Genomic DNA, 22,602 nt, shown 5'->3' on the forward strand with positions numbered 1-22,602 from the left:
TTTTAAACTATAATTTATAAAAAATATACAAACTGTGCTATATATTATTTAAAGATATATATGGAATAATCTTATAACAGTATGCATGGAAATGATAACAAATCCATCCTAATAATGCCTTTCTCTGGGGAGAGGAGGAGAAGATAGATAGGGAGTGGTTTGGGGATGCACTTACACAGGGTGCTTTGTATCTGTAGTGTTTAGTTTCACTAAAAATAAGTTATGAAGCCACATATATGACAAATGACTGGGGTCTAAATGTGTGAAAAACTCTCAAAACTAAACAGTAAAAACAATCCAGTTAGAACATGGCCAGAAGACATGAACAGAGGGTTTTCACAAAAGAGGATTTACAGATGGCGAATAAACACATAGAAAGATATTCAGCATCACTAGCCATTAGGGAAATGCAAATGAAAACTATAGTGAAATATCAGTACACACCTCTCAGAATGGCTTAAATTAAAAATAATGACACCAACAAATGCCAGTGAGGAGATGAAGAAACTGGACTTCTCAAACATTGCTATGGGATTAGATGACGGTACAACTACACTGGAAAACAGGTTGGCGGTTTCTTACAAAACTAAACATTAATTTGCTGTATTACTCAGCATTCACACTCTTAAGCATTTATCCCAGAGAAATGAAAACTTAAGTTTCTGTAGAAACTTGTATGTGAATGTTCATAGCAGCTTTATTTGTCATGGCAAAAAAAAAAAAACCCCAAAACTAGAAACAACTCAGTTGTCCTTCAGCAATGGAATAAATAGGGTACATTCATTCCATGGACTACTAGTTGGCAATATAAAGGAACAGAATATTAGTATATGCAACAATTTGGATGAATCTCAAGGGAATTCTACTAAAAACCATTTTAAAAAAGCCAACCCCAGGGTTGCCTGGGTGGCTCAGTCAGTTAAGCGTCTCACTCTTGGTTTGTTTGTTTTTTTTTTTTTAAGATTTTATTTATTTATTTGACAGAGAGAGCGAGAGCGGGAACACAAGCAGGGGGAGTGGGAGAGGGAGAAGCAGGCTTCCCGCGGAGCAGGGAGCCCGATGCGGGGCTTGATCCCAGGACCCTGGGATCATGACCTGAGCCGAAGGCAGACGCTTAACGACTGAGCCACCCAGGCGCCCCTCACTCTTGGTTTTGGCACAGGTCATGATCTGGGGGTCCTGGGATCAAACCCTGCATCAGGCTCCGCGCTCAGTGTGGGTTCTGCTTGGGATTCTCTCTCTCCCTATCCTTCCGGCCCTCCTGCTCATGCTGTCTCACTCGTGCTCGCTCTCTCTCAAAATAAATCTTTTTAAAAAGCCGGGGGGGCGGGGGGAGGCGCCTGGGTGGCTCAGTCATTAAGCGTCTGCCTTCAGCTCAGGTCATGATCCCAGGGCCCTGGGATCGAGCCCTGTGTTGGGCTCCCTGCTCAGCAGGAAGCCTGCTTCTCCCTCTCCCACTCCCCCTGCTTGTGTTCCCTCTCTCACTGTCTCTGTCAAATAAATAAATAAAATCTTTAAATAAATAAAGATAAAATTTTAGATATGGAAAACAGATTGGTGATCACCAGGGTTTGGGATGTAGTTTTGGGGAGGGCAGTAAGAGGGTAGATATGTTTATAAAAGGGCAACATGAGGGATCCTTGAGGTGATGGAACTGTTCTCTATCTTGACTATGGTGGATACATGCACCTACAAATGTGATAACATTGTATATAACTAAATAAGCACAAATGTATCCAAGTAAAACTGGGAAAGATCTGTAGATTTTTTTTTTTTAAGATTTTATTTATTTATTTGAGAGAGAGAAAAAGCGAGCACAAGCAGGGGAGCGGTAAAGGGAGAGGGAGAAGCAGGCTCCCCACACAGCAGGGAGCCCGATGTGGAGCTCAATCCCAGGACCCTGGGATCATGACCTGAGCCAAAGGCAGGCGCTTAATGGACTGAGCCACCCAGGAGTCCCAAGATCTGTAGATTATATCAATGTTGATACCCTGGTCATGGTGCCATATAATAGTTCCGTGTTACCATTGGAGGAAACTAGGTAAAGGGTACATGGAATCTTTCCTGCATGATTTCTTGAAACTTCATATAAATCTACAATTACCTCAAAAAGTTAAATCAAAAAATAAAATAGAAGCAAAATGTTAAGATTTGACCTTTGTTTATTATCCTCTATATATATCTCCTTGCTTGAAATATTTTATAATAAAGAGAACATGTACTTTCTTCATGTGTACAGTAAAATTCTCCTTAACTTCATGTTGTGACCATTTGGAAGATAGGTCAGAGAGCAAGAAATCAGAAAAAATATTGGAAACAATAAGAAATGAAGGTATTTTTTGCTCACTTACTAATACTCATTTAAAAGTCTTTGGATTTGGGGGTACCTGAAATACGACTCTTGATCTTGGGGTTGTGAGTTCGAGCACCACATTGGGTGTAGAGGTTACTAAAAAAAAAAAGTCTTTAAATTTAACTTTTTTTTTAGATATACTTAGAGCGTGCGCATGCGTTGGGGGGGCAGAGGGAGGGAGACAAGCAGACTCCCCGTTGAGTGGGGAGCCTGACACCGGGCTTGCTCCCAGGACCCCGAGATCATGACCTGAGCTGAAATCAAGAGTTGGAGGCTTAACCGACTGAGCCACCCAGGCACCCCAAAAGTCTTTAAATTTTAAAAAGTATTAGAATTTATAAGAAGGATATATATATTTTATGTATTTATATGAATATATATCTCATGTGTGTATTATATATAATATGTATGAAGTACTTAAACAAAAAACAAGCTCCACACCCAATGTGGGGCTCAAATGCATGGCCCCAAGATCAAGAGTTCAATGCTCCTCCGACTGAGCCAGCCAGGTGTCCCAAAACAACTTATTTTTTATGTGTTAAGTAACTGATCTTCAACAAAGCAGGAAAGAATATCCAGTGAAAAAAAGACCGTCTCTTCAACAATTGGTGTTGGGAAAATTGGACAGCCACATGCAGAAGAATGAAACTGGACCACTTTCCTATACCATATACAAAAATAAATTCAAAGTGGATGGGAGACCTAAATGTGAGACAGGAATCCATCAAAATCCTAGAGGAGAACACAGGCAACAACCTCTTAGACCTCAGCTGCAGCAACTTCTTGCTAGATACGTCTCTAAAGGCAAGGGAAACAAAAGCAAAAATGAACTATTGGGACTTCATCAAGATAAAAAGCTCCTGCAGGGGCGCCTGGGTGGCTCAGTCGTTAAGTGTCTGCCTTCGGCTCAGGTCATGGTCCCAGGGTCCTGGGATCGAGCCCCGCATCGGGCTCCCTGCTCGGCAGGAAGCCTGCTTCTCCCTCTCCCACTCCCCCTGCTTGTGTTCCCTCTCTCGCTGTGTCTCTCTCTGTCAAATAAATAAAATCTTTAAAAAAAAAAAAAACTCCTGCAGAGCAAAGGAAACAATCAACAAAACCAAAAGACAACCTACAGAATGGAAGAAGGTATTTGCAAGTGACCTATCTGATAAAGGGCTGGTATCCAAGATCTATAAAGAACTAATCAGACAACACCCAAAAAACAAATCCAGTCAAGAAATGGGCAAAAGACATGAGTAGACAACTTTTTCAAAGAAGACATACAAATGGCTGACAGACACATGAAAAGATGCTCAACATCACTCATCATCAGGGAAATCAAAACCACTATGAGATACCACCTCAAACCAGTCAGAATGGCTAAAACTAACAAGTCAGGAAACAACAGATGTTGGTGAGGATGCGGAGAAAGGGGAACCTCCTACACTGTTGGTGGGAACGCAAGCTGGTGCAGCCAGTGTGGAAAACATATGGAGGTTCCTCAGAAGTTAAAAATAGAGCTACCCTACAACCCAGCAATTGCACTACTAGGAATATATCCAAAGGATACAAAGATAGTGATTTGAAGGGGCACCTGCACCCCAATGTTTAGAGCAACAGTGTCCTCGATAGTCAAAATATGGAAAGAGCCCAGATGTGCATCGACAGATGATAAAGTTGTGGTATATATATACAATGGAATATTACTCAGCCATCAGAAAGAATAAAATCTTGCCATTTGCAGTGACGTGGATGGAACTAGAGTGTATTATGCCAAGCGAAATAAGTCAGAGAAAGACAAATACCATATGATTTCACTCATATGTGGAATTTAAGAAATAAAACAGAGGATCATAGGGGAAGGGAAGGAAAAATACGATAAAAACAGAGGGGCGCCTGGGTGGCTCAGTCGTTAAGCGTCTGCCTTCGGCTCAGGTCATGATCCCAGGGTCCTGGGATCGAGTTCCACATCAGACTCCCTGCTCATCAGGAAGCCTGCTTCTACCTCTCCCACTCCCCCTGCTTGTGTTCCCTCTCGCTGTCTCTCTGTCAAATAAATAAATAAAATCTTTAAAAAAAAAAAAAAGATAAAAGCAGGGAGGCAAACCAAAAGAGACTCTTAAATATAGAGAACAAACTGAGGGTTGCTAGAGGGGAGGCGGGTGGGGGGATGGCCTAGATGGGTGATGGGCATTGAGGAGAGCACTTGCTGTGATGAGCACTGGGTGTTGTACGTTAAGTGATGAATCACTGAATTCTACTCTTTTTTTTTTTTTTTTAATATTTTTATTTATTTTTTGACAGAGACAGCGAGAGAGGGAACACAAGCAGGGGGAGTGGGAGAGGGAGAAGCAGTCTTCCTGCTGAGCAGGGAGCCTGATGCGGGGCTCGATCCCAGGGCCCTGGGATCATGACCTGAGCTGAAGGCAGATGCTTAACGACTGAGCCACCCAGGCGCCCCTGAATTCTACTCTTGAAACCAATACTACACTATATGTTAACTAACTTGAATTTAGTTTTTTTTAAAGGAGTACTGTTTTGCTTTTATATAACTATAGGCTTAAATTTCATCATTTTTGAAAATTGGTGTTTTTCTTTCTTTCTTTCTTTCTTTTTTCTTTTTTTTTTTTTGAGTAGGTTTGACACCCAGCATGGGGCTCAAACTCACAACCCCAAGATCGAGAGTCCCATGCTCTACCAACCAAGCCGGCCAGGTGCTCGGAAAATTGGGGTTTTCTAACTTAACTGACAACTAAAATTTTTCTGTTAATCCTCTGATGTGACTACTTGGGAAAGCGAATATAAAGAGCCTTGTACATTGCCTGGTGAACAGCAGGCGTTCAGTAGATGTTAATTTAGTTTGCTCATCCTCCCCATCCCTCTGTCCCCTTCTCTCTCAGGATCCTCTCAGTCTTTGCTGCAGACCTGGATTCTGGTTTGGGGTTTTGACAGTGGGATGAAAACCTGACGAGCATGGGTCTGGAGCTGCGCTACTCCCGGGCCATTCTTGTTGTTACAGCTGTCAACAGCAGATTTAAAGCCGGGCATTTTCCTGCTATAATTGTTAGACATAATTAACTACTCTCTTCTTGGAACGCTCCTTTAGTTTGTTGATACGTCGTTTTCCTAGTTTTCCCCCAGCTCTCTGGCCATTTCTTAGTTTCCTCTGACCAACCAACCCTTAAATGTAGGTATTGCCCAAGGTTCTATGCTTGACCCTCTTTTCTTGTGACTCTATTTTTTTCTGGGCAGTTTGACTTATTGCCCATACATTACTTCCATTACCTCCTCTTCTGTTCAAATAGATCTCCAGCTCTGGCCTGAGCGCTGGCTCTTTAGTTTGTTTGCCATGTATCCACGTGTTTATTGGATATATCCACCTTGATTTCACATTGGCACTTCTGAGTTTTCCGTTAAGATATTTTCAGTTTAGGTAACAGAAACCCTAGCTCAAACTGGCTTACACATTAAGGGAGTGTATTGGCCTGTGGAACTGGAATCCAGAAACTGGCTTCGGGACAGTTTGGTGTGTGGCACGGCTCTGTGACTAGTCCTTTGTCCGTGCTGCTGTGCAGTATCCGCTTCATCTGCCGGCTGCCTGCCTCCCCTCATGTCTCAGGGTACTTCTGGGAGCACCGGGCCAGGACTGCGTCGTCTCACAGTCACATTCAGAGGAGGAGAATATAGGACCGGATAGGACCTGGTGACTAAGATTGAAGTCACGAAAAGTCAGGGAAGATTCCCAGGCTTCTAGCTTTTGTCTGTGGATGAATTCAGTTCTCTTCATTGAAGTGTAAGTAAAAGAAGCAGGCTATAAGAAGGCAGAGAAGATGGGTTCACGTGAACAAGTAGTTATTTTAGTTACATGCACATCTTCTCCTATCAGAATGAAATTGTTAAAAGACAGTGACCTAGGAGCGCCTGGTGGCTCATTCATTGGGTGTCTGCCTTCAACACAGGTCATGATCCCAGGGTCCTGAGATCAAGCCCTACATCGGGCTCCCTGCTCCGCGGGAAGCTTGCTTCTCCCTCTCCCACTCCCCCTGCTTGTGTTCCCTCTCTCGATGTGTCTCTCCCTCTCTGTCAAATAAATAAAATCTTAAAAAAAAAAAAAGTGACCTTTTTCATCTTTATTCCTACCAGCTAACTGTGAACTTTGCATATAGTATACTTAATATTTGTGGGGGTGGATGGATGTGCACATTCATGAATACCCAGCACTGCTTCCTAAGATGATCCAGCTTTGATACATCAATCTGTATAACAGACTCCTGAAGTGAGCTCGTCCTGCATAGGAATCCCAGGTGCACTGTCTATAGTCCTAGGATACTTGATTGAACATTTTCCCATCTGTAATGTAGGGATGAGACCACTTAGTAGCTTGTTGAGGAGATTTAAATGAGAACACATGGGGCACCTGGGTGGCTCAGTCCGTTAAGCATCTGCCTTTGGCTCAGGTCATGATCCCAGGGGATGAGCCCAGCCCCACGTCTGGCTCCCTGCTCAGCTCTCCCTCCCCCAGCACATGCTCTCTCGCTTGCTCGCTTGCTCTCTCAATCTTTTAAAAAGGCAAAATACAACACTTATTTTATAGAATTTTTAAAGTTTTATTTTAAGTGGGCTCCACACTGAATATGGGGCTTGAACTCACGACCCTGAGATTGATTAAGCAACACATGCTCTACTACGGAGCCAGCCAGGCACCCCGATTTTGCAGAATTTTTGTTTTGCTTTTTTGGAGAAGAATTTTTCTGTGATAAATTTACATTGAGTATTATTTCACAGCTTTTTTTTAAAAGATTTTATTTATTTATTTGACGCAGAGACAGAGCACAAGTAGGCAGGCAGAGGGAGAGGGAGAAGCAGGCTTCCCACCGAGCAGGGAGCCTGATTCGGGGCTCGATCCCAGGACCCTGGGATCATGACCTGAGCTGAAGGCAGACGCTTAACGACTGAGCCACCCAGGTGCCCCTGTTTTCACAGCTTTATTGGAGTATAATTTTAAGTCTATGTGTGTGATTTTTTTTTTTTTTTTAGAGATTTTATTTATTTACTTGACACAGAGCACAAGCACGGGGAGTGGCAGGGAGAGGGAGAAGCAGGCTCTCCACTGAGCAGGGAGCCCGATGTGGGGCTTGATCCCAGGAACCCGAGATCATGACCTGAGCCGAAGGCAGACGCTTAACCGACTGAGCCACCCAGGTGCCACCAAGAACTTTTTCTTCATCCCAGAGATTCTGTTCCCATTAAATAATAGCTCCTCACTGCCTTGTCTCCACTTGCAGTCACGGGTAGCCTCTAACCTACTTTCTGTCTCTGTGAATTTGCCTATTCTAGGTACCTCATGTAAGTGGAACCATAAAATACTTGTCCTTCTGCGTGTGACTTACTTCACTTTGCATGTTATTTTCAAGATTCATCCATGTTTTATTGGATTTTGAGGCAGAATGGCTAGATCAGTAAAAAGCAAGCAAGGAAAATTTGGTCAGAGTTCTCAAGGCATCTCTTGGGAAAGATGACTTACCTTAGACATTCAAATATCTGTTTCCGGGGCGCCTGGGTGGCTCAGTCGTTAAGCTTCTCCCTTCAGCTCAGGTCACGGTCCCAGGGTCCTGGGATCGAGCCCCGCATCGGCCTCCCTGCTCGGTGGGAAGCCTGCTTCTCCCTCTCCCACTCCCTCTGCTTGTGTTCCCTCTCTCACTGTGTCTCTCTCTGTCAAATAAATAATATCTTTAAAAATATATATATGTTTTAAAAAAATGTATGTTTCTGGTTTCTCCCAACTTCTAGTGTATCTGTTTATTTCATTGGAGTATAATGGCGGGGGGGAGGTATTTGAGCAGTGTTCAATTGTTTGTATAACCATATGAGAAGCCGGGATGATGATGGCGTCCCAGACTCCCTTCAACTCTAGGTTATTGAAGTTTTGTTGCTTTGTTACATATTTTCAGTGCTCATGAATATAATTTGCCCCAAAACTTGGAACACTGTGCCATATTAATTTGCATTTATGTATCTTGCTGTGTACTTTTCTGGAGTATTTTTTGCATCTAGGTGTATGATCAGTTGAGTAACAGACTTTTCCCACCTACAACTTCCCAATGGACCTCTCAGTATGAGATGTTTTGTTTTTTTAAAGATTTTATTTATTTATTTATTTGAGAGGGAGAGGGAGAAGCAGACTCACCTGATGTGGGACTCGATCCCAGGACCCTGGGATCATGACCTGAGCCGAAGGCAGACGCTTAACTGACTGAGCCATCCAGGTGCCCGTCAATATGAGATGTTGATCAAGTTCCCTGGAACACTGTTACTGTGGAGTTGGGACTTAACTTTTGATGTTCTGTAGCATTCAGCTTTCCAGTTTCCACCTTGTGGGTATTTTTCAGAAGTAAACCACTTCAGAAATAACATAAATCAAAATACCAGATCTTTAGGGGGACCTGTAGCTAAAGACTGTTTGTATATTCTGTAATACATCTCCTATCTGAAGCTGTTAAAACTAAGAGGATGTGGAGAAGTTGGAACCTCGTGTGCTGCTGGTGGTGACGTAAGATGGGCCCCTTTGGAAAGCAGCCCAACACTTTTTCTAAGTGTTGAACAAAGGGCTGCCATGCAGCCCAGCAGTTCGCTCCCAGGTCTTTACACAGGAGAACTGAAAACATGTTCATACAAAAACTTGTACACAAAAGTTCATAGCAGCATTGTTCATAATAGCAAAAAGTAGGGGAGAAAACAAATGTCCATCAGTTGATAAATGGATAAACAAAATACATCTATACAAATGGAATATCATTTGGACATAAAAAGGTACAAAGTAATAACACAGGCTACAAACATGAATGAACCTTAAAAACATGATGCTCAGTGAAAACCAGTCACAAAAAAACCCACACATATTATATGGTTCCATTTATGTGAAAAGTCCAGGGGTGCCTGGGTGGCTCAGTCAGTTAAGCATCCAACTCTTGATTTCGGCTCAGGTCATGATCTCCCAGGGTCATGAGATCAAGCCTCACATCTCCCTCTGCGCTGGGCATGGAGTCTGCTTAAGATTCTCTCGCTGCGGGGCGGCTTGGTGGCTCAGTCATTAAGCGTCTGCCTTCCAGGGGCGCCTGAGTGGCTCAGATGGTTGCGCGTCTGCCTTCGGCTCAGGTCATGATCCCAGGGTCCTGGGATTGAGCTCCACATCAGGCTCCCTGCTAGGTGGGGAGTCTCCTTCTCCCTCTCCCACTCCCCCTGCTTGTGTTCCCTCTCTCATTGTCTCTATCTCTCTCTGTCAAATAAATAAATAAATAAAATCTTTAAAAAAAAAAAAATCTCTCCCTGCCCCTCCCCCCTCTCGCACACACTTGCTCTGTCTCTCCCCCTCTCAAAAAAAAAAAAGTCAAAATTAGCAAATTTAGAGACAGAAACTAAATTAGTTGAGGACAGAGATGTGGGCAGAGAGACTGCTAATGGGTGTGGGTTTTTTAGGGGGTAGATGATAATGTTCTAATATTGATTGTGGTGATGATTACAGTTTTGTGAATATAGTAAAAACCATTAAAATGCGCACTTTTTTTTAACATTTATTTGAGAGCACCCATACACGAGACGTGGGAGGGAGAAAGGGAGAGAAGAGAATCCTCAAGCAGACTTCCCTCTGAGCGTGGAGCCCAATGTGGGGCTCCATCCAGGACCCTGAGATCAGGACCTGAGCCAAAATCAAAAGTTGGCCACTTAAAACAGCTGAGCCATCCAGGCACCCCAAAGTGTGTGCTTTAAATAGGTGGATTATGTGATCTGTGAATTAACATCTCAGTAAAGCTAATCTTTTTAAAAAGAGAATTAAGAAATATTGCCCAGGGATGCCAGGGTGGCTCAGTCGGTTAAGCATCTGCCTTTGGCTCAGGTCATGATCTCAGGTTCCTGGGATCGAGTCCCGCGTCGGGCTTCCTGCTCGGCTGGGAGTCTGCTTCTCCCTTGCTCTCTGCCTCTCCCCCACCCCCCACTTGTGCTTGCCCTCTCTCAAATAAATAAATAAAATCTTTAAAAAGAAAGAAAAGAAGAAACATTACCCAAAAATTCAGAGATCTGGCTTCTGACCTTTTTTCTGATCTCCAAAATGTCTGTTTACTTTTGTTGGATTTTTTTTTTTTTTTTGGTCCCAGGAAAGGATCAAATAGCTCTTATTTTACTCCTCACTACAAGAAGGAAGATGCCTCAAACACAAACCTATTTTTCTTTGCAAGAGTACCAGTTAACATTGGTAGTGTTCTCTGTCCTCCTACTTGAGTCTGTGAATTACTGGGTCTGATCTCATGTTTTAGGTATAGAAGTCATAACCCTCGGGTATAGAAATTAAATTTTGTTGAGCATCTTCTGAGTCCCCACTTCTACAGATAAAATTGAGATTTAGGGAGGTAAAGTAACTTATTAAATATTTGACCTTATAAAAGTAATTAGCAGTTTGATCCTATGTTTCTATGACTCAAAAAACGTTCTTTCCAGTGCCTCATTGCTGTTTCCTACCAGGAAAACAGCCCTGGATTTAAAAGTATGGAAGAAATTCTGCATTTAGATTTTGTTAGCATAAAAAATCAAAGTGAGAGGGAAAATGATAATTTTCTTGCCTTTAATAATTTTGCTGCATAAGTAGAGAAAGTATTACCTCTTATCAGCCTAAACACCTGAGTCTTTCATTAAAGCCAAGTATCTTTTTTTTTTCCTAAGTGGGCTCGAACTCACGACCCCAAGATCAAGAGTCACCTGCTCTACCAAGTGAGCCAGCTGGGCTCCCGCTAAAGCCAAGTATCTTAAGATATTGAATCTGCGGGCGCCTGGGTGGCTCAGTCGTTAGGCGTCTGCCTTCGGCTCAGGTCATGATCCCGGGGTCCTGGGATCGAGTCCTGAGTCAGGCTCCCTGCTGAGGGAGCTTGCTTCTCCCTCTGCCGTTCCCCCTGCTTGTGCTCGCTCGCTCTCTCTGACAAATAAATAAACAAAATCTTTAAAAAAAACCAACAACAAACCACAACGCATCTGACTTTGAGCATACAGACACAAAAAGCCAGTCACAAAAAAAATGTTTATTTTCTGAGAGATGTATGCTTTTAATGGACCATCCAGGTGAGTGTAGTGGTGATATAGTAAATCTATAGTAAGATTTCTCGATGACTAGAAAGTGGTTGAAGTTTACTTTCCACTGGTACAGTTGAGTGGAGAAATCTCCTTTAGTATAGGTGTTCTGGGAAGATAGAAGGTAGGTTAGCTCAGTGACCTTTGAACTTCCATGTATCTGTGATTCTTTATTTTTTTGAAGTAAGCTCTACACATAATGTGGGGCTTGAACTCATAACCCTGAGATCAAGAGTTGGCATGCTTTACCGACTGAGCCAGCCGGGTGTCCCTGTGGTTCTTCTGAGTACCTCTTCCACTCACCCTAGTTCCTTACAGACTGTTGAAGGGACTGTGTTCTGATCTCACTTTTATTTTCCTTTCCGTAGGATGGATAGAATGACAGAAGATGCTCTTCGCCTGAACCTGTTGAAGCGAAGCTTGGACCCAGCGGATGAGCGAGATGATGTCCTGGCTAAGCGACTCAAAATGGAGGGGCATGAGGCCATGGAACGCCTGAAAATGCTGGCACTGCTTAAACGGAAGGATCTGGCGAATCTTGAGGTGCCACACGAGTTGCCCACCAAGCAGGATGGCAGTGGTGTCAAGGGCTATGAAGAGAAGCTCAATGGGAATCTCAGGCCTCACGGAGACAACAGGACTGCTGGAAGGCCCGGCAAAGAGAACATCAGTGACGAGCCTGTGGATATGAGTGCGAGGCGGAGGTACGGCGCTGTTCAGCTGCCTCCTGCAGTGGGGTCTCCTCCTAAACCAAGCCTGTGAAAACGGGCTGAAATCCAGTGAGAGGAGGTGCTTCTTGAGAGAAGACATGTGTGCGCCATTTGGCTTGACCATGAGTCCTCTCACTTCCAGATGGAACTTGGTGTCTCAGAGATCTGCTTAGCACACAGAATCTTACAGTTAACACCCTTAAGATAAAGGTCATTTCTGGATGAGGGAGGCACCATAGAGCTGGAAGTGAGGTGATGCGGGCTTCACTCTTACGGCCGTTTTAGGAAGGCAGCAGACTTTCCTTCAGGTCACCCTGAGAGTTTTAGAATCTGTTTGTTATGGAGTTCCCACTTCTGTTACATCCAAAAGCACGGGCCCAGCTTCTCTTTCGTGAACAAGGAAATTGTCTTCATGTGCTAATTCTCTGCATTCTTGCTTTGTGCCACTCTCTTCAACCTCTACATACACAAACATACATGCACACTTGTGCGTGTACACTCTCACATGCACACATTTTCACAGGACTTTTTTTCTGGTGCCTGTCAAGGCTGAGTACTTGAAACAGTGAAAGGTACCGGCTGAGGGTGACGACTTCCGGGACAGTGAATCACAGTGTAGACAACCCTAGCTTTAAGAACATTCAGTTTATTAATAGTTCAGATATAGCTGATAGGGCATGAGAATGATCCTTTAGTGTCCACTTGCCCTTCAGCTGGCCTTGCTGAATTTGTCTATGACTGAAGGAGAAAGGAACAGTTAGAGCCTTACCTGGGATTCTTTCTCTAGCTTTAATGTTTACTTACTATCCCAGGATTATTTTTTTAAGCCACACCCAATGAGGGAACATTCTTTTTGGTAATAGTATTTAAAGCCCTTAGGAAACTTTAAATAAATTCCCTATTGGTCATAAAAGAGGAGAACAATCCTTGGATAGCTTGGAAGCTATATGTAGTGTCAGCAGAATATTATGAAAATAGATTAATTCTGAGATCCTTTGGGGAAAAAAGAAAGCAGATGAATGAGATTATGCCCCTGAGCAACCCACTTGCCCATAGCCACTGTCACCTTTTTGGAGCAAGTAATGATCCTACTTGACTGGGGAGGAGGAAGAGGACAAATGTTGGATGGATTCCTCACATCCCAAGTTGGCCCTGAAAATGCATTTTTCATAGAAACATTGCTATACATTTTGGTGAGATCTCAGTAGTGCTATTAATTGGTATTGTACTAAATAAATTTTAAAAATTCTATGTTGAAAAGTCAGACTGCCCTGAAAACCCTACCATTGCCTTTAATTTTATTTTAGGGATGAACTTTTGAAACTTGATCCTCTGGAAACCGGGAACTGTTTTTAATAGTCTCCAGGAAAAGAGGGTTAATGTAAACTATCTAGATCCCCCATTCTACATGGAAAAATAGGCCCCATTGGCCCCTCCCACTCTTCTCCCCTTTCACCAGATATACCGACAGTTATTTACACTTAGCCCCAAGCTTTTTATAAGAATGAGCGGGATTGATAGATGGTTCAGCAAGGAGAACAACAGTGTCTTTATCTGGATAAAAGAAGACAATTTAAAAGCAGAAAGAATGAGGAGCCCCTGACATCAATGATAGCCACATCATAATTGCCTAAATTTTTTTTTGCCATCAGTTGGGCAGGTTACAATGTGTATGAAATAAGGTGTGTGTGAAACCAGTGCTTGCTTATATTTTGGAAAGCTAGAGAAACATGGCCATTTTCTATTTAGTGGTTTTTACAGCTGGAATGAGGATTAGAAATTACATAGCTTTTGGGAATCTGCCAGTCTGGGTCATAAGTGAGGTTAGCAATAATTCAGGGTTTTAGTAATCTCCAACAGGTAAAGTTTCATACTTAAGAACACCAAATAATGTAAATCATATATATATTTGGAAAAGTAGCAAAATAATTTCTGTCCCCGGAAAGCTTAATTAATGAGACCAGAATCTCAAGTCAGATGTAAAAAAAACAATTGAAGAATGAAACAAAACTTGACTTGGGTTTTGCCTTGCCTGTGCTGTTATCTATTGTGGGTCTGATTATATCCAGGAATAAAATATCATTTAGTTAGGGTTGTTCTCAGATACAATTCCTTGATAAATGCTGCTCAGTTCCACAGTCTCCATCCAGGAATGTCTCTACCTGTCTTGTTGCTGGGCAGTCCATCAGCAATGGGTGGCATTCATTTGAGCAAGGAGGAATTCTTAGAGATAATATTGATGCATGTATTCCAGCCAGGACCAGAATGGAAGGAGCTTTGGACTGTTGATGTAAACAAACACTGGGAAATCAAGTAGAATTAGAAATCCACCAGGTCTCAAAATTAGTCATCTGTGTTAGTGTTAGGGATGGGAGACAGGGATGAAGGAATATAGAAATGAAAAATGAAATCACCAGAAAATAAAATCAAACACTGTGAGGCCTGACCATCATTCCAGCAACTTGGGGTCAGAGAAAGATGGGCTCTTCTCCCTCTCCTGGCTTCTTTTTCTGTAATCTCACATCCTCAGCTTGCCATCTGTGACCAGTGGTTGTAGGGCAATCCAGACAAATGGAATAGTCCCCAACATAGTCACACATGTCACTCTGTCCCTCTGTTCTATCTTCTCAGCTAAATTTGTTTGATTTTACTAACTCTTTTTTACCCTGTTGAGAAATTGGATGCTCACCCCATCTAGGCAGGGTGCCCTGTTCAAAAAGTATCTATGTCCCAACAGCTGGGAGAAGAGACCCAGAGAAATGGTAGAGAGGCTCACAGGACTAAAGCTCTGTGGGTGTTAGGGATTTGAGTTTCATGTTGAAGTTACAACTACAAAATTGCTTTAGATCTCTGTATTCCTAACTACACTGAAGATCTCGAGGAAGTAGGTTCTGGGAAGATATCTTTGAGTTAAGAAATCAGAGAGTTAGAAGATGTGGTCATTGATTGGGGAACCTGAGACAATTAGAATCTCCAGAATTCAGTGCCATTTTTTATCATCTTAGAAAAACAAGTATGCTTTTATGGCTAGCCCCAAAAGACCAAAACTAAGATTGGGAATACAGGAACCCAGTGTGGAAGATTTAGATTTCAAAGTCGTTTCTAGAGAGTTTCTTGCTGCTGAAGGAAGATGCTAAGTGGAAGTCTGGCAAGTAGATGCGTTTTGGAGCTTCAGTCCTCCGGAAGGCTGTAGACTGGGCCCTGTCCGTCCTTCAGGCAGCTGACAACAGTGCCTTCTTTTGCCTTAACTCGTGAAAGGACAGACTGCCATTAGGGCTGTCATAAAACCTCCTCTTTCGTAAATCCTCGTAGAGCCAAGACCACGTTGTTATGGGTGTAGTGAGCTTAGGATCCTCGTTAGCACTGAACTGTCTGTACCTCAGCTCTCCCGCCTCTGCCCTTCCAGCTAGCGGTTTCCTTCTTGAGCCTCTACATGACTAATGAGACAACCCAAAGGAGAGTGAGATATAGGGGGAAACATTCAGAATTTTGATTCAGATCGACGTGATAAGAACACTCACCTCTTATTCCCATTTCTGAAGCCAGTCACTGTGTGTGTGTCTTGTCCCTACACAAGGAAATTAGATGGAAAGTACTGTGACTGAGGCTTTAGCACCACTTCTGTCTTGGTATTTTCTTCATCCTAGGATTTGAATCACCTGGGTGAATTGGGACAGACCTAAGTTCCCTTGAATTTCTTTGTTCAGTAGAAAAAAAGTTTTAACTTTTCTATGAACCTTCACTGTTGAAATACCTTAATTTTTTTCTTGTCTAGTGAGCCAGACCGAGGAAGGCTGACTCCCTCCCCAGACATCATTGTTTTATCTGATAATGAGGCTTCCAGTCCCCGTTCCAGCTCCCGAATGGAAGAAAGACTCAAAGCAGCCAACCTAGAGATGTTTAAGGTAAAAAAAGAGCGAGAAGAAAGAAAAAACAGTATCTTTCTTCATTTTCTGCTCCTCCTATTTTAAGAGTCCCAGTTCTGTGTTTTTATAGTTTACTTTTTTAATCTAAGTAATTACCCATTGATGAAACTTTTTATAAGTGATTCTCAACCTCAAGGGCATGCCCTTTAATTTTTTAATTTTTTTTATTTTTTAAAGATTTATTTATTTTTATTTGAGAGAGAAAGCACAAGCGGGAGAAGGGGCAGAGGGAGAGAGAGAATCTCAGGCAGATTCCCCACTGAATGCAGAGCCCAACACGGGGCTCTATCTCACGACCCTGAGATCATGACCTGAGCTGAAATCAAGAGTAGGATACTCAACCACCTGAGCCACCCAGATGCCCCTAAAGATTGTTTTTAAGATTTTATTTATTTATTTGGCAGAGAGAAAGCACAAGCAGAGGAAGCGACAGGTAGAGGGAGTGGGAGAAGCAGGCTCCCTGCCGAGCAAGGAGCCTGATGTGGGGCTTGATCCCAGGACCCTGGGATCATGACCCGAGCCGAAGACAGATGCCTAACCGACTGAGCCACCCAGGCGCCCCGCCCCTAAAGATTTTATTTTTAAGTAACCTCTACACCCAACATGGGGCTCGAACCTACAACCCCCAAGATCAAGAGTTACATGTTCCACCTACCTGCTGAGCCAGCCAGGCACCCCAAGGGCATGCACTTTTACAGGGAATTAGAGCGGAGTGAAGAAGATAGTTTGACAATCGCTTCTCGGCCTTTTGGCTAAGATTAAGTGTAGAAGATAGTTTGACAAAGCTTATTCAGTATAACTTATCTTTGGAAAATATGAAAACAAAACTTTGTAAGTCACATAAACTCTTGGCTGGAACCACTCTATCCTGGTTCTCATAATATGAAGGGATTCCTCAGTTTTTATGTATATCTAGAAGAAACTTGGCTTAAGAAGATCCAGAAACATTATTTTAAAGGAAAGCAGTGTCGGGTGCCTGGGTGGCTCAGTCGTTGAGCGTCTGCCTTCGGCTCAGGTCATGATCCCAGGGTCCTGGGATCGAGCCCCGCATCGGGCTCCCTGCTCAGCGAGAAGCCTACTTCTCCCTCTCCCACTCCCCCTGCTTGTGTTCCCTCCCTCGCTGTGTCTCTCTCTGTCAAATAAATAAATAAAATATTTTTTAAAAAAGGAAAGCAGTGTCTTCCTGTGGCCATTCTTCTATTTTGCCAGAAATCTGGTTGATTACGATTTATATGTGGTCTCTCCTTTGATTCTGTAAGCATTTTTTGAGCACCTGCTGAATACCAAGCACTGTGCTGGAATCCAGGGACACAAAAATACCAGTCCCAGTGCTGCTTCTGCTTGGTGTGGAAGATGATTTCAGACCGAGAAGAAAAGATCGTCTTGCAGGAAGGGACTCTGGCTGGGTGCCTGCTCCCATAGCTAGCCCTCCTGTCTCCTTAGGGGAAAGGTGTGGAGGAACGGCAGCAACTCATCAAGCAGCTGAGGGATGAGCTGCGATTGGAGGAAGCCCGGCTGGTGCTGTTAAAGAAACTGAGGCAGAGCCAGCTACAGAAAGAGAACGTGGTCCAGAAGGTATTACGCCCTAGTAATACGGGTCTGGGTTTGAGAATGGACTCCCCCAGGTAGGTTCAGTTGGGTGGCCCATTCTTCTCTGGTTCCGTGGTTTTTAGTTTCTAAGAATAGTGATTTTTTTTTTTTTTTTTTTTTTTTAATCTTAGGCTTTAATCAAGAAAGCCTTGATTCCATTTTTCTTTTTTCCTTTGGTCAACAGAAGCTTTACTCCAACAAGGAATTTTAAAAGTCTGGGAGTGTTCCAGATTTCTGCCTCTGTTTCAGTGTCTTTTCTCTCTCTCAGACCCCAGTTGTGCAGAATGCAGCATCCATTGTTCAGCCGTCTCCTGCCCATGGGGGACAGCAGGGCCTGTCCAAGCTTCCCTCCCGGCCTGGAGCCCAAGGGGTTGAACCACAGAGTCTGAGAACATTACAGGTATGTGACCCGCCTTGGGGTCTTTGTGTCGGAGAGCCCTGTCTATCCCATCTCTGGTTTGGGACTTTTGTGACAATTATAGAAGAACCTGGCCATAGTGGGGATGCTTTTACTCAGTCCTGGGTCCCTCCTGGCATGACTTGGTGTGTGGTACTAGGTGGCATAGTAGGGTGAATAATCCTTATCTTCCCATTGTGGTTTTTCTTATCTGGATGTTTCTAGCTTAGCCCTTTTCCATCTAGGGTTAGATAGCTTATGCCAAGAAAAACCAGGGAATTCCTACCACTAATCAGGATTTACATTGATGGTACATTTATTCCGTAGATCATTAGACAAAATTACCAACTCTGTGTTTCCACTCAGCTGTGTGTTATAGACAGTGTTTACCTCATTAGCATTTTGGTGGGGCATTTTACCAGCCATGACTACTTCTTTTCCTCTTCTCCCCCTTCAGGGTCACAGTGTAATCCGTTCAGCGACCACTACCACCCTCCCACATATGTTGATGTCTCAACGTGTTATTGCACCAAACCCAGCCCAGCTACAGGGTCAGCGGGGCCCACCCAAGCCAGGCCTTGTACGCACCACAACACCCAACATGAATCCTGCCATCAACTACCAGCCGGTAAGAGAGCCCTCATGTGGAAACAGAGAAGTCTTTTATTGCTCTCCCTGTTGAAAGGACCATAGTATTTAGGGGTTTGGACATAGAGAAGCTGTAGGACAACCCAGGGTAGTTTTGGTGGAGCTTGAATTGACAGCACTGGGGAGTTCCCTGAGGACAGGAGTGGACAAAGGGAGTCTGCACAGCAGAGCAGCGGTGAGCCTGACACCTGCCTGCAAGAAGGCAGGGGCCCGGGGAAGAAGAGGCATAAGGACAGAGGACAGAGAGCATCCCCTTGTTTTCCTCTCAGCAGTTGTCAGTCCTAGCCACTATCATTCTCCTTTCCTGTGTGCTGGAGATCTTTTTCATTGAGGTTGGACACCTCCTATCTTTTCCTGAGTTTTGGGAAAGCTAAGCAGTCCAGACAAGGCTCAGATAATGTTTTCTGCCATGAAAGCAAGACTTGGTCCTTGCTCCCACATCCCGTCACTGACCCCTGTGCTCCCTGCATTCCAGCAGTCGAGTTCTTCTGTTCCCTGCCAGCGCACAGCATCCTCTGCCATCTATATGAACCTTGCCTCCCACATCCAGCCAGGGACCGTGAACAGAGTGTCCTCACCACTTCCTAGCCCCAGCGCCATGACCGATGCTGCCAACTCCCAGGCTGCAGCCAAATTGGCTCTTCGCAAACAGCTGGAAAAGACACTCCTGGAGATTCCACCCCCTAAACCTCCCGCTCCCTTGCTTCACTTCCTGCCTAGTGCAGCCAATAGCGAGTTCATCTACATGGTGGGCTTGGAAGAAGTTGTACAGAGTGTCATCGACAGCCAAGGTGAGGCTACTTCCTCTGGTCAGTCTTTTATCTGAGCAAGAGGCTGCCAAGCCTGATTGACAAGTAACCTCTCCTTACTCTTGCCAAACCACCTCTCCTTCGTTATTCAGAGGCTGTTCGGGAGCAACATAGCAGAAACGCTTTTTGTGTGTGTATGTAGCTTAGGCTTCATATTTTTATTGTATTTTGTGTATGTTGTATAGTTTTTGCAGTATATTGTTCAGTTCTTTTCAGTGGTGCCTAGCATGATGTATGCATAATTTGATGACTAGAACACTTGTTAATGTCCGTGTTTGTGTGGCATTGTGCTACATGATTATGTTCAGTCCCTGCCGTTTGAGTATTTAGAGTTGAGAAAGTAGACTTACTGAAGGAGATGACTCTGACCACATAAAAGCTGTGAACCAGCCCTGAACCAAACTGTGAAGTATTAACACTAACAGAAGTTACTAAGCCTGAATTTCCAAACATGGGGATTTAGGGGGACACCTGACAGTAGAGGAAAGTGCCTGAAAGTATTGGCTCTAAACAGATCACAAAGTGAGTGATTCAGACACTGATAACTAAAAATTGTGACTGTCTGGGCTGGGGATAAGTGCAGTCTGACGTAAAAATATGCTATGAAGCAAAAGTGTTGGCGGAGTTGGATGGATCCGGTGTCCTCTGAATGAAGCAGGTTTCCGTCTCGCTGGTGGACGAGGAAGTCAGGGAGCGTGGGTTCTTGGGCCAGCTTTGTCATGAGCAGCCACGCTTCTCAGACTTGGCTTCCTCGTCTGTAAACGGGGTGCTGTGCTCTGAGTTCCCTAAGGTGACGTTGTTACAATTGAATGAAATAAAAGTATTTTCTAAATTGTAGAGTCTCCTTCTTACTTCAGCAGAATAACCTTCTGAAAAATTGATTTGATGAAGAAACAGGAGGTGGGGAAATGTGAAAGCCCTGATGATTCTTTTTGTTGGCATCTAGGCAAGAGCTGTGCTTCACTCCTGCGGGTTGAACCCTTTGTCTGTGCCCAGTGCCGCACAGATTTCACCCCCCACTGGAAGCAGGAGAAGAATGGTAAGATTCTGTGTGAGCAGTGCATGACCTCCAATCAGAAGAAGGCTCTGAAGGCTGAACACACCAACCGGCTGAAAAATGCTTTTGTTAAAGCCCTACAGCAGGAACAGGTAAGAATTCTGACTTCTCACCAGCCACCTGCTCAGGTTGGGTTTTCCCAAAAGGTGGTTCTTTCTAGTTTAGTGGAGTTGTCTATGTGATCCCCACAGTCCCCGACGACCTAGGCTCCTGGTACCTCAAGGCCCAGGTTCCCTGTTTGTCTGCTTACCGTTCTGTCTTCCCATTTCCATTTGACTGTCTCTGGTTGGGCAAGAGCGCAACGACAGAGTGGTCCGGGGTGGGGAGGGACAGAAGGCTGAGATGTGGCTTTCCATCCCTAGTGGCACCAAAGAAGTCCCTCCATTCACTCAACTTCATTTCCTTCTCAAACAAATGGATTTTGGTGGGAGGGATTTATACCTGAACCTCTTGGAGAGACAGAGTCTCTCTAGTCCGTGTTTGGCAAGGGAATGACAGTGGAGAGAGTGAACTGTGACATGGCCCAGGGAAGAGGAGTGGCGCGGAGTGAGCAGACCTGCCCTGTAGTGTTAGCGGAGTGAGAACACCTGGGAGAGGGGAAGATGTGTTGGGAGGCTTGGATCCTTCTCCTCTATCCCGTCTCCACCCCACCACTCATCAGACCCCTTTGGGTAGCATCACGGATCTTCTGGAAAATGGGTAGACAAGAGTCAAAACTAAAACCTCAGTAAACTCGTCGGCATTCATCGCTTCAGTCAGCCGGTTGCCACCACCCAGACCTCTCCTGCCCGCGTCTGAGCACCAGCTTTCCTGGACAGACGGATCCCCGAATCAGCGAAGCAGTGTTGGCTGCTTGTGCCCAGAGATCTTAGCGCACCTACCCCACCCAACTCTTGCCTTTTCCATATCCCTCCTCCTCGCTGGCAACGTTAGAGATAAGAAGACCTCTAGGTTTTCTGGGTAGGAAATGGAGTACTGTCCCGCCAAGTTGACCTGATGACTCCCGACAGGAAATTGAACAGCGACTCCAGCAGCAGGCAGCCCTCTCCCCCACTGCGGCTCCAGCCGTGTCCAGTGTCAGTAAACAAGACACCATAATGAGACATCATACGCTTCGGCAGGTGAGGTTCTCTGGGAGGGCTCGTCAGCCGTTGGTCCCATCTTGTCCTTTTTCGGTGGGAAGTCATTCTGCACTTCTGGGCTCCCATACCCTTCCCTCCCCCTTGTCCCTTCGGTGGCGGCAACATTGTGATCCGCCGTCTGCTCGCCGTTGCAGGCTCCCCAGCCCCAGAGCAGCCTCCAGCGTGGCATACCCACCTCTGCCCGTTCCATGCTTTCCAACTTTGCGCAGGCGCCCCAGCTCTCTGTGCCCGGTGGCCTCCTCGGGATGCCAGGTAAGAAGGGCTGATGGGACGGGGCGCCTGGGTGGCTCAGTCGTTAAGCGTCTGCCTTCGGCTCAGGTCATGATCCCAGGGTCCTGGGATCGAGCCCCGCATCGGGCTCCCTGCTCGGCGGGAAGCCTGCTTCTCCCTCTCCCACTCCCCCTGCCTGTGTTCCCTCTCTCGCTGTATCTCTCTCTGTCAAATAAATAAATAAAATCTTTAAAAAAAAAAAAAAAAAAAAAAGAAGGGCTGATGGGACCAGCTCCCTGGGCGAACAGCTGCTGCTTCTGTTTCTGCTCTCTTTAGGCCCCCTCCCTTCACTCTGTTATTTGGCAAGTGTTGGCTAAATTCATAATACATTCAAGACACAGCACACTAGGGTTTGGTAGTGAAAACGGCCCAGTCCCTGCCATTACCGGTTCGTTGTCTGGTGCGCCCTGTTGGTGGGCGTGTGGTTGCTGATCTCTTGGCGAGAAGAGCAGGGTGCTGTTTGAATGATGGAGGGATGCTTCTTCACAGTCGGCAGCCCCAAACCCAGAGCAGATTCCGTGAGTGCATCTCTTTGCCTTGGTTAATGCCCTCTCACCACTGTTTCCTCTGACTGTCCCATCCCATCAAGACTGTGCTTATTATA

General features: G+C 44.6%; 1 protein-coding gene across 4 annotated transcripts in view; it reads left to right on the forward strand.

Moving 5' to 3' along the window:
• GATAD2B (GATA zinc finger domain containing 2B) overlaps nucleotides 1-22,602 on the forward strand; it is a 91,388-nt gene that overhangs the window by 63,196 nt on the left and 5,590 nt on the right. For all 4 annotated transcript variants that reach the window (XM_036086804.2, XM_036086807.2, XM_036086806.2 and 1 more), the window contains 9 exons: nucleotides 11,818-12,153; nucleotides 15,935-16,064; nucleotides 17,529-17,660; nucleotides 17,944-18,075; nucleotides 18,530-18,700; nucleotides 19,196-19,511; nucleotides 20,476-20,678; nucleotides 21,597-21,707; nucleotides 21,863-21,980. In XM_036086804.2, the coding sequence (XP_035942697.2) occupies nucleotides 11,819-12,153; nucleotides 15,935-16,064; nucleotides 17,529-17,660; nucleotides 17,944-18,075; nucleotides 18,530-18,700; nucleotides 19,196-19,511; nucleotides 20,476-20,678; nucleotides 21,597-21,707; nucleotides 21,863-21,980 (1,648 nt within the window). In that variant the 5' untranslated portion in view covers nucleotide 11,818. The remainder of the gene's footprint in view (nucleotides 1-11,817; nucleotides 12,154-15,934; nucleotides 16,065-17,528; nucleotides 17,661-17,943; nucleotides 18,076-18,529; nucleotides 18,701-19,195; nucleotides 19,512-20,475; nucleotides 20,679-21,596; nucleotides 21,708-21,862; nucleotides 21,981-22,602) is intronic.

This window comes from Halichoerus grypus, chromosome 7 (genome assembly GCF_964656455.1).
Source record: "Halichoerus grypus chromosome 7, mHalGry1.hap1.1, whole genome shotgun sequence".
Lineage (NCBI taxonomy): Eukaryota > Metazoa > Chordata > Mammalia > Carnivora > Phocidae > Halichoerus > Halichoerus grypus.